Raw genomic sequence first — 12,832 nt, forward strand, 5'->3', positions numbered from 1 at the left:
TGTTATTGTATTCTAATTTCTAACGAATGAATGAGGTGATGATGATTAATTATTAATGAAATTATGTGTAACTGACATCTAGCGCTTCTGTGACAACGTGAACATGATCTTACGTTAATAATTGCTAAGACACTAGAACAGATAGGCAGGTTATACAGAGATACGTAGGACGCCTTGCGATACGGTAAGGTATAATAAATATACCGTATCCATTTTACGATATTATCGTATACCGACAAAAGGGAGATTAAGCGTCGTCCTTTGATGAGTACGTCAAGTAAACTAAGTGTAGTAAACCGTATGATGAACGATGGATAGATTTGAAAAAAGTGAGCTGGCAAAAGATCTCTAGAAATCTGAGGCTGGTTGCAGAGCTTGACCGACCATCAGTGCGTACCGTCTGTCCTGACGATACGCATCAACAATTCATATCATATGTCATATCAATCATAGTCATATGACACTAATGCGCATGACAATACGCGTGCGTATGGTCGGTCTAGCTATGAACGGTTTTATGAATTTCCATACATATGACAAGCGCGACTGACGTACGCACTGATGGTCAGTCAAGCTCTGCAACCAGCCTTACACCTTGACAAGTATTTATGGTATTGAACTATTGACGGTGTTGAACCCTAATCTATGTGTGAAATTACATATTATACCTAATCATTTCCATTTTCACAGTATGATATTGTAAAAAGTACAATTTAATCAAGAAAAATATTTCAATATTAGGTATTTATTTTATACATTACATACCGGTAATAATAGATACAATTTTCAGCTCTCTATGTTGTAGAGGTAATAAATAGGTAGTTAGTTAGTAGGTATATGTATAGTTAGTGACATAATTATTTTTTCCTGTGTATATAGGATTATAGGAGTAAGATATTAATTGTCAGGTGGAATAAAGAAAGCTTATTACTATTATTATATAGAAGTAAGATAAAACTGATCATAATATATATTTTTATAATAAAATAGTTATCTTTTTTTTTCCAATTTTCCTAAGAGCCAGCGCGCACGAGCAACTTTGTCTCCGCAACTATTTTGTCTCTCCCACCCATGGGCTAGTATGAAAGTGCGCGCACGTAGCGACGCAACTCGGAGACAAAGTTGCTCGTGCGCGCTGTGTCTAAAGACTTACAGTAAAATCCACTAGGACGAAATATTTTTTTTTGTTAATCATAATGCACGACTTAGGTTCCTGTTACACATTCACTGTATTCCGCTAATAAATACTACCTACCTATAACACATTGATTGAACGTGTATCATAGTCGAGTCGTTAATTTAAGGACCTAAAGAAAAACAACAATTATTCACAATATACATTTATTAGCACTGGTTAAACAAAAATCACATTTATATACAACAAAATTGACAACATGAAAATATTTTATCTATCAATTTACATTTATTAATATTAACATTGTTTAAAATCAAAATACTGTTGAAATAATATATAACTGGTAATACATTACATAAGTATACCTACTATATATCCATCTATAAAATGCACAAAGAATCTGAAAATCAGTCGACAATATTTAATCTTTACGACACACATATTTCATTATATATTATTATACACATAATACATTACAAAAGTATAATTTTATTTAGCTAAGAGCCTTCTCAATGGCTCAGTCAAATGAAATACTTATATTAGGAAATACTACTTTATTAAGGTTGTTAGAGTTATATTTATGTCTGACTCTATCAAAATATCTATCTTTATTTTTGTAAGTTCGTAAGTACATCAATATAAACGTGTTACGTGATTGTATAGAAAATACGTATAATGAATATATTTCTACGTTCTTACATTCATATGAATGTACAAGATAATATTTCTAAAACATGTAAATATAATATTTATTTTGACATAGAGTGTTAGTATCTAATTGATTTTGTCTTTAGGTTTTTATCTACATACCTACATACGCACATAACATTATCACAATAAATTTCAATACATTATTTACATTACATAATATTAGCAGTTTGGAATGGTTATTGTATTTTAAATACACATTATATTGACTCTTTGGTGCAAATTAACAAATACAACATAACAAGTGACTATAATGTACAGCCTTGTATATGCAATAAAAATGCATAGTTTTACAACTCCATACAAATAAATATACAATTGTATATTTACGAAGGTAACTCATTTAGCTTCTGTAGTCGCCTGCAATAAAAAACACACCATTATAATATTTATTTATAAAATAATATAGACAATTAACAAAGTAATAGCACTGTTAGAGCCCGTAAAAACTGTATATACATATTAGTTAGTTTTTAAAATACAATAAAATGCCATTAAACCAAAACTTAGCACATTTAGGTACTATGATATATTAAAAAACTTAAAATTATGCGCCATTTGAATAGTAGAAATGTATATACTTAAATAATTTGTTATTATTTATTTACCTGCAGTAATCTGGTGGTAAAGATAAAGTTTTATACCAAAGTAATGTGCTTAGTCCGACACTCCATGTCCTCAGTGGACTGAGGAGAAAAGATATTGTGCCATATTCTAACCAAAAGAAATATGCAAGCAAAGATTGTATCGTGAGCAGGAAAATAAAGGGCAAATTCTTGATAATTCTTCTCAAACCTTGAAGGTTTTGATTCATCAATCGAGTTTCTAGGCAATGTGCCAATACAAATATTAGCGGTATTTGCACAAACATCAACTGCACACTGCCATACATATATGTAAATGGCTCTGGTAAAAACGCTCCTTTAATGACAATTCCCCAAGCAAATATAGCACCTATATAACCATCAATAAGCTCTCCAATCGCCCACGGTCCAAAGGGTAAATAAATTGCATACAAAACTATTGGATAGAATACTCTGTCAATTTTGCTTAATAACCAAACTCTTCGTAAAATTTGTCGACCACACCTTCTGCGGTATTTTGGTGGCGATTTTTGCAATCGCAATATTACTAATGGGATCACATTAATTATTAATAGAGTCCCAAATACTACCTGAAACTAAAAAAAAATAATACTAATGAGTAAATATTTATAACATAAGCCCTATATCAAATTTTCAATTGTTAAAGTCTAAAAACTTACCACAGAACCTGCATCCAGCATTAATAAAATTCTAGGAGTCACTTCAAATTTCAATACAGTCCCATCTAGAGTAAACGGATGAACAACATTTGTTTCCTTTCCTATTTCATCTACAGCCTTTACATATAAATTATGAAGACCAGTCATAAATAAATGTGGAAGCCAATCACAAACATACAGAGGTCCTTTAACAGATTTACACTCCAGCCAACTTATTTTATCAAAGGATATTTTAACATATTCCATTTTTACATCACTGAATGCTAAAATTCTTATATGAGTGGAGTCAGGTACCAAATGCAATGGTTCTCTTCCAGGCATAGTGTACCTAGCATGTTTAGGATTCGTCACAAGTACAACAGGCCACACATTATGCTTCTGATCAACAAAAGAAAACATGCCATGATCAATAGCTGCCAATCGATACATTCTATTATCTTTCCAGTCTCCCAGTTCAAGCTCCAAGTATCCTTTTTTATGTTTTGTGTACATTCTTGGAACAAGACCTCCCATTGAGTGTAAATGCCCACAGACATAGACCTGGGAACCACTGGCACTACCAATCAACTGTCTCACATTTAATCTTTGAGACTCCCACTCTAAAGACAAAATACATGAAGTAGGATAGTGCCCAAACCAAACTACATGGTCAGCCTTACTTTCAGCTTCTGTTTTCAATTTCTGAATGTGTTGTTGCTCTTGACTATCTAATATACCAATAAAATTAAAGGGTCTTCTCAATCCAGGATCAGGACAAGCATCAATGCCCAGAAAGGCTACACTTACACCATTGTCATTCATAAAATGAACATAAGATTTAGCATTTTTTGTTCCTTGAACGGAGTAATTTCTAAAATAATTCTCTTGAGAATTTATTGTTCGAATATTAAAATTATCTGAAACAAATTTAAGCATGAAATAAAAACAGAGATTTTGGCATATATATATTATATTTTAAAGCATTAGAAATCTTTTTGTCAGGGTCAAAATATAATTCAATATTTAGCTTTCAGCTTTTTTTGTTTTCTTATTAACCAGTAAGTAAACCCATGTACAATTTAAAGAAGTTTGTTGTTAATCTGTAAAGTTTTCAGTATATTTAAATTTTACATAAAAGGTATAAGTATGACGGAGCAAAGTGTAGAATGTGGATCTATTTTCAAGCTGTGGGCGTTGCGTTGGGTAATCGAGCAAAGAAACACCTCAAACTAATCATTTCTTTATTTACCACCGATTCGGAAAGCAGTATCTACAGAGAAGAACCGGCAAGAAACTCCATAGTTGCTCTTTTTAATCATGTCAGTTTTACAATACAGTCATTTTAATACAATCACTTTTAATAACCGTTACGTTACACATTTAAATTAAACACTAGCAAAGAAAAGGTTAACAGTTCGTAGTAGTGGAAGGTCCGAACACTTCTACGTTCGAATGTGAAGTGCCGTCCCGAGGGCGAGCCTCCACCGGCTCGACCCGGTACAAGCATGAAGTAAACCGCCAACTTCACTGTGCTGCCACCTCCCGGAATTCGTGCTTCGAGTCGTTTTACATCCGCGCTATTGACCGTCTCCGACACGGCCATCCTGCGCTGAACACGTCCTCGTGTTTGCGTGTGCTGTAACATAGAAAACATCTCGCACAGTACATGCTCTTCGGCCAATCCTGACAATTTTTTTTACAATTAAACTCTGATATTTTTAGGCTTTTAAACCACAAAACCAAAAAAAACTAAACCCTTAAGATCACTAAGTTGTCCGCACGTCTATCAGTCTATTTATCAAAACCTTTGAAGTTCATATCGCATACCATCGTCCCGTTAAGCTTTGAAAAGAAGTAAAAATAACAGTCGATCAAAAGATAGCCGTTTTCGACATTCGCAGGGGACACAAGGAATCAATACCTTCAGGATATTTCTTGTGAACACAGAATCATGAAATTTGTACAAGAAACGTCCTATAGCAAAGAATCTCATAAAACAAAATTTAAGTTCATATGAAAACAGGTTTTTTCTTAATTTGAATATCCTAAAATAATTTCCAACTTCAACCCTTTGAAATTAACCACTTTAATTAAAATAATGAAACATTGAATTCTGATCATTTCAATTTTTATGAACTACTAAAAGAAAATAACGCTTAAGCAACCAAATACCACTTTCACTGCTATTGTCATCGGTAGATCATTATTAAAGTATCACAAAAAAAACTAGAGCATGAATCTTATCCGAGGCCTATTCCACCGAATGCCAACTCTGGCTTTTCACTAAGCCCAACAACACACACGCATTCCACCGAATGCCAACTCTGGCTTTTCACTAAGCCCAACAACAACACAAGCATTCCTCCGAATGCAAACTCTGGCTTTTCACTAAGCCCCACAACAAACCTCATGTTTGTTCCACACGCATTCCTCCGAATGCCGAGTCCCACGGACTCCCATATTCCAATGGTCTCTACAAGACCCAACCTCCGCCAGCGTCACCCGCGCACCGCGCATCCACGGTTTACTATAAGCAGCTATCTGTACTCCTAATAGCAGACGCCGGCTTCAACGGACTACGGTAATACCGCGCATCCACGGTTTACTATAAGCAGCCATAACCCCTTATAGCAGACACCGACTTCAACGGACTACGGCTACGAAATGACTACTGGCACACCCTGACCAATCGAACTAAGATTCACCGCTATCACTCAACTCAACTCAAGTTTCAAACATTAATCAACTTCAAGTGGTACTTGGCCCTCAGGCATCCTCAATATATTAACAAAGTAAAGTTAGCCGAACATTGTATAAACAACATCTGTCTTTTCAAAGTGATTATTGGTGTTCATAGGATTCAATAGCTCAACAGTTAAAAAAAAAAAAGTGAAATCTTATCTGAACCAATGTGTGACTGAATGTGTGACTGAATGTGTGACTGAATGTGTGACTGAATGTGTGAATGAATGTGTGACTGAATGTGTGACTGAATGTGTGACTGAATGTGTGACTGAATGTTACTCATCCAACAGAATATTAAAACTCAAGTTATCTCCTATACAGCCATACTGACAATCGTGCGTCCCCGTACGCCATTTCTCACACTACATTACTACGGTGATTCATCTCGGGATACCAAAATAACTACTATCCTGGACCTCGTGCCAGATAGAACACCATCACCATCCTTCGATGAACTACATTACCATCACGATATTATTTCACGCAACACCATTTACTTCACAACGTACGAGACAACACAACCATCAGTATGCTACAACTCAACTCTACTGAAATATACCTCCCAAGTCTATCATAGTGATAGCCGTGCAGCTTGCTCAAATGTTAACAGCAGTTTTATTTTGATGTTATGACCATTGACAAACAAACGTAACAACAGCACAAAAATAACATCTTAAAAAGTTTAAAAACGAATAATTCGTAACTGAACCGCAGAAAACACTCAAAAAGTGGTGAAAGCTTATCCTCAACTGAATATTTACCAACTTGAATTTAATGTAATCATGTGATAACATATCTGCCTACAAAAAAAAAAAAAAAAAAATCGCGAGAAACCCTTCAAAACTTTTATTTTATCGGCAAATTTGCATATGGCTAAATTCCTTAACGGTATGTTTACTTTTGAAAACTCAACTTAAAACAATTAATAAGTGTAGGCTTAAACTCATCTGTGAATCTAATATCGAACGGCAAAAGGGCTGAGCTAAATTTTAGTTTCAACGTAATAAGAATGTACTGCTCAACAACTACAGCTGTACAACTACCTAATTGATATCAACTGCAGCTAGTTTTTTATAATAAACAGTCTTAATATCTTAACATTTATCTAAGGCCAGCTGTTTATTTGAACACGCTAATTATCTGTGACATTGTATTATGAACTGCCTAAATAAGGACCTAATAAATTCTCCAAGCAAAAATTCAGAACTAAATGCCTCGATTTTTCCTTTTATTCGATCAAACTAAATCTGTAACATTTCCTAAAACTGCATATTTAAAAAAAAACTGCATACTGTGAATTGTTCACAACTTTTAGAAATTACCTCAAATATCACCTTAAATAAAACCTACGAAAAGTTTATTAAACCTCTAAGCACTAGTTAACGCATTGCTTTTCGTTTTTTTTTTAATCGAATAGCTATAAGGCTGTCTTTGTGTAGTTTATAATTGCTATTTGTCAAAGGTATAGCCTAAATAAAAACTAACGCAGGTAGTTCAAGAAATTAATGCGGGTAGTCAGGAAACTAACGCGGGTAGTTAAGAAACTAATTTAAAAGTAATTCGCACACTGTTTTTGTTCTGGTACACGGACAAGTGAATGTTTATTATTTACGTTCGATTGAAGAATCTGGATGCAGTGTATAAATTAATGTGCTTTCTTTCTTTAGTGGTAGCTCACAAAATAACAAACATTAAAGCAATTCGTTACTTAATTTATCTTGAAGGCAGTGCTTACGCCGTGAAGTATTTTTAAAATAACGTGAATTACCTACTAAAGTAAACCCGTCCCTGAATAAGTGAAATAGGTACTGATAATTTGTCACTGCGTAACTAAGATGGGCTGAATGTAATGGAATAAGTTTTAACTAACTACAAAACCGTAAAGTAATATCGCACGACCTAATAATAACAACACTGCGTAAATAAGTCGTGTTAAATGCAATAAGATTTAACTATGCACTGTTCTTGTAGGCTACAACTTTTAACAAAATCTAATCATTACATTCGATACAGCCTGTAAATCAGCGCTGTTCCTGTGCAGAATTTTGCCGCTGTGACCACTTTCCTCAATTAATTTTAAAATTAATTTTGTAACTAATGTTTTTGGCAATAAATTTCTTTTTCTTTCGAATAAGTTACTACATTTTGAAAACCTACTTTCTCTATCTAACTGTACACTCAAAGTGGAATGTTATCTACTGACCGGTTTGGTATGAGATTGAAGGATAGTTGCACGATACGTCGACACGTCGCTCTGGTTCCGGTGATCTCAGGCTCGACGTGTTCATGGTAGTGATGGTAGCGCGACGCCCGGCGTGGTATTGCGGAGCCCAGATTGGTGCTGCGGCGCTCATGCACCACATGGCGCGACGCATGACGCTCGACGCTCGACGCACGAATCACGATGCTCGACGCCGGACGCTCAACGCGATGGCATGGTGCAAGACGTGATGACACGGCGCTGCTCTCGATGATACGGGGTCTGACGCGGTGTTGCGAACGGCAGTGGATTCCGCGCAGCGCGAGTCGAAGTTGCTACCCTGCCCGCACATAACGAGCTCTCCCTTTGTCACCGGCTGCTCAGTGACACGTATGCTCGTAGATCAGTAGGATGCCTCTTCCCGTTGAAACTGGATCGAAGTGCCACGTGGTTGCGGCGCTTTGTCTTTTAATCAGCGCACGCATTAATTGTATCCAGGTTATCGCCACGTGTTTTCTCATTTGCTCGATTTGATCCCAATTCTGATGACGGAGCAAAGTGTAGAATGTGGATCTATTTTCAAGCTGTGGGCGTTGCGTTGGGTAATCGAGCAAAGAAACACCTCAAACTAATCATTTCTTTATTTACCACCGATTCGGAAAGCAGTATCTACAGAGAAGAACCGGCAAGAAACTCCATAGTTGCTCTTTTTAATCATGTCAGTTTTACAATACAGTCATTTTAATACAATCACTTTTAATAACCGTTACGTTACACATTTAAATTAAACACTAGCAAAGAAAAGGTTAACAGTTCGTAGTAGTGGAAGGTCCGAACACTTCTACGTTCGAATGTGAAGTGCCGTCCCGAGGGCGAGCCTCCACCGGCTCGACCCGGTACAAGCATGAAGTAAACCGCCAACTTCACTGTGCTGCCACCTCCCGGAATTCGTGCTTCGAGTCGTTTTACATCCGCGCTATTGACCGTCTCCGACAAGTATATTTATCCCAATTTTTTTTTTTTGTTACACAATGCTCTAGAACAGTTTTATATAGGCCTAATAATTAACATTATAGTGATGTTTTTTGCCATGTAAAATAGTCTAAGTAAGCATGATTTACACAATTACAATTGATAATAATGACTAATAACTCACCATGATTTCCTCTTATATCTAACCAAGTCGTTTGTTCTGTTACACCGGACTCCTTTATTATATTATGATAATAAACCCATTCAGTTTTCACTTGGGAGCTACCTAAATTGTCTTTGGCTTTAGCATCCGTAAGATCACCCGTAGCCAAAACAAGCAGGGGTTTTATTTGTTTGACTGTATTGTCGCAAAATTGCTGGAACTGTGATATTCTACCAGGATCCCGGAATATACTTATATGTATGTCTGAGATCTACAATCATTGTACAATATTAGTAAGAAAAGCATAATCTCTGCAATGTCAATTACATTGACCACTGACTTACCTGAAGGAACCACACAAGATTATTTGGTGTATCTGTGATATGGCCATACTTTTTACCTAAGTAGTTTGTGAAATTTTCACCCTCATACTTGTTCTCAGTGTTAAAATTATGATCTGTGGCTATACTGTTCAATAAATTTGCCATAAATATTGATAACAACAGAAGAACACATAGTAACGAAATCATTGCTTTTGAAAAAATCATTTTGATTATACTACAGTTTACAAGTTGTTCTGTTTTTTATGCTATCTTATATTTTTTTCGGCCACTTGTTATTATTCTCATCGTTAATTTTAAGGCTCAAACATTCAGACTATCAATTGAAATGGTCTTTCACCTTTCTTTGTATACTTTTGACATTTATTTTTATAGATCAGTAACACGTAAAAGTAATAGTTTTAGTTTATTGTACAGTCATCACTTCACCACTCACTACCGGTATATTAGCCACAATAAATCTACGATGAAACAAGAGTAACTGCAAATATAATTATCTATCTATGCTGAGAAATATCGAATTTAAAATATTATTGTGATTTCAGATTTGTGACAATAATATTATATTGGCAAGTGGCAACTGACGTTTAACATATTGACAGATGTCATATTCGGACAATGACTCTTAATTCTGACACCTGTCTAGTCTGCTGCAGATAAAAAATTACAAACAGATAATTTGGCAATAAGATAATGTCGTACAGAACTTACTTCAATAACGAAGAAAAAAAAACTGTACGATGTTTCTGAGTTTTGTAAATAATAGCTGTTTTCCAATTACAGAGCATAACATTTTTTTCAATGTTTGTACCTTCATCCATACTTATATTTATTTTTTAACACAATTTGAATTAACTTTGATTATTTCGAAAAAACTACAATGAAACGAAAGCTTTAAAAATTTTTCCAACAATAATAATTAGTAATTACTAACGATAAATCGATTGCACGCATCTGTGCACGCATCAATACACGAATCACGCGTATTACTTTTAAAAGTGCTCGATTGTGCGAAGCGTTGCTGTAGTTGGAACATTCAACATTAACCAAAAATTACCTCAGAAAATTACATTTCGATTCGATCGATCCTTTTATCGATTTCCTCCTTAAATCAATATGAATTGTAGTTTCAATAAAAAAAATATTTTTATTTAGAAGAAATACCACCAGTGAGAGCCACTTTTGAAAATTAATTTACTTTCCTTAATTTAACATTAATACCGATTACCGATAAAATGTTTTAAATTAATTATTCGAGTCTCTTTTTTCATTCAGTTTATATAAGTACCTACATTGTCATAAAAGCCGCTCGCTCCAGCCTGTGGGCCGGGAGTAGATTTGATTCGGAATAATACAAAATCGTGTCACTCCGAAGTCTCGAATAAAACCTATAGCTTTCTGTTTACTAGAAGAATCCTGAATCCTAAATAGAGTTATTGACCCCTTCCTTGAAACCAGGAGTCTGGAGTTTGATTCCCGTTGGGTCTGTTTGAATGCTGGAATCAGATAAAAAGATTTATCAGGGAAATAGACACATTTAATATACAGTCATCTGTTTTATTATTTATTTATGTAATTTAATTAATTACTAAACGAAAAGACTCGCTTTTATAAGATAAACTCAGGAAATTATTGTAATCTACTGAAAGTTTGATAAAGTAAAACAAAATTAAACATTGAGCTATTATTACTACGTAGTAATAGATAGTATCTCAATGAAATTAAACAATAATTATTATTTTTAGACCAAGATCAAAACGAAAAGCTCAGGAGAGTTACTAGCTAATTATATTTAGATAGTTGGTTCACCTAGGTACGAAAGTTGGACGAGGAAGTAAAAAATAATACAAAAGACATAACTACTGTCTTCATTATATTATCATGAGTTATTACATTTAAGCAGTCGTGTGGGCAGACTGCATGCCATTACCACATTTGGACGAGGTAGTCAGTATATCACAAATAATTATTATTAGTATTTAGTAGGTAAGTATTTAGTACTAATGTATAAATCAAATTCCCGTCGTACTTAGGTACCTATAGCCTCTCACATTTCATAATTGAAAGAATTTATATTTAGGTACCCATATAGGTAGATAATAGATATTATATTTTAAAAGGATAATATAGGTATAATATTCTTTTCTTAAAATAAAATGAACTTCCAATACCATTCAAAAATGCACGAAATTTTTGATATAATGTTGAAAAAGTACTGAAAATAGAATACAACATACCTACATGATGCATGCAAAACCTAACATTATTATATTATGCGTATTATATGATACATAATATATGTATAATATATTGTAGGTACATTCCTCTGTGAGTTGTGACCTAGGTATGTTATTACGCATGAAGCAATCAAAAACTTCGATTATGCCGCTATTACATACGTATAACGCTCCCATGTAGGTACCTAAGTGTAAGTAAGTGGTAAGTAATATACCTAGGTACCATAATTATGACATTTAATAAGACGTACCATGGACGTACCTATATGCGTGAAAATATTTCCTGCTGTATAGGAGTTATACATATTGTAGACAAATTGTGTTCAGTTATATTTTTTTTAATACTGTATACAGTAAAGCAACTCTACCTAATTTACCAAAATAGGTTGGTACTTTTTTTAGGGTTCTGTAACCAATGGGTCCTATTAGTACTATAACTTCGATAATTTTATAGTTACTATTTACTAACTTATAACTAGGTTATTATTAAGTATTTAAGAACATATTAGGTACCTATTTTGTTTGTTAACCGACTTCAAAAAAAGGAGGAGGTTATCAATTCGGCCGGTATATTTTTTTTTTTTTTATGTATGTACACCGATTACTCCGAGGTTTCTGAACCGATTTACGTGATTTTGTTCGATGCGGGATGGTGTCGAATTGGTCCCATAAAAATTTTATTCGGATAGGCCCAGTAGTTTTTATTTTATAAGCATTTTTGTCTGTAGGTATTTGTAAATTTTGCAAGTGCAAGTTTGAAGTCGGTTGTTTTTAACGCAGTTATCACTTGTTTGTATATTACAATACAACTCAAAAACAACCGCAACTATCTAGGTATTTTAAATATTATTTTAGCAATGGACGCTCTACGTCTTTCTTCTTTACCTAGGTAGTAGGTAACTATTATATATGCATTATTGTGTTATTATGACCCCTGCCATACAGGTTTTTAGTTTTTACCTAGTTTGGGAGTCAGAGACTTCAATAGGATTTCAAAGTTTATCATTTCTTTTGTCAATATAGAAGAAATTTTATTTATTTTATTTTTTCCCGACACAACCTAACTACCTACGTGTTCGGGGCGAAGT

At 34.3% G+C, this 12,832-nt stretch overlaps 1 protein-coding gene across 1 annotated transcript; it reads right to left on the bottom strand.

Moving 5' to 3' along the window:
• Positions 1–1,324: 1,324 nt before the first annotated feature.
• LOC123693623 (transmembrane protein 62-like) lies at positions 1,325–9,982 on the bottom strand. Its single transcript, XM_045638807.1, has 5 exons — positions 9,511–9,982; positions 9,188–9,437; positions 3,108–4,003; positions 2,452–3,023; positions 1,325–2,203 (listed from the first exon to the last, which is right to left on the bottom strand). The coding sequence occupies exons 1-5, from the start codon at positions 9,712–9,714 to the stop codon at positions 2,170–2,172; spliced, it is 1,956 nt and encodes a 651-aa protein (XP_045494763.1). The 5' UTR covers positions 9,715–9,982; the 3' UTR covers positions 1,325–2,169.
• Between the last annotated feature and the right edge of the window lie 2,850 nt (positions 9,983–12,832).

Source organism: Colias croceus, chromosome 8 (genome assembly GCF_905220415.1).
Source record: "Colias croceus chromosome 8, ilColCroc2.1".
Lineage (NCBI taxonomy): Eukaryota > Metazoa > Arthropoda > Insecta > Lepidoptera > Pieridae > Colias > Colias croceus.

Coding starts and splice junctions, on each gene's coding strand:
- LOC123693623 (XM_045638807.1), bottom strand. CDS start 9,714: ATGATTTTTTCAAAAGCAATGATTTCGTTACTATGTGTTCTTCTGTTG. Junction 9,438..9,510: donor ATCTTGTGTGGTTCCTTCAG/GTAAGTCAGTGG, acceptor CAATGATTGTAG/ATCTCAGACATACATATAAG. Junction 2,204..2,451: donor TTACCACCAGATTACTGCAG/GTAAATAAATAA, acceptor TTTTTATTGCAG/GCGACTACAGAAGCTAAATG.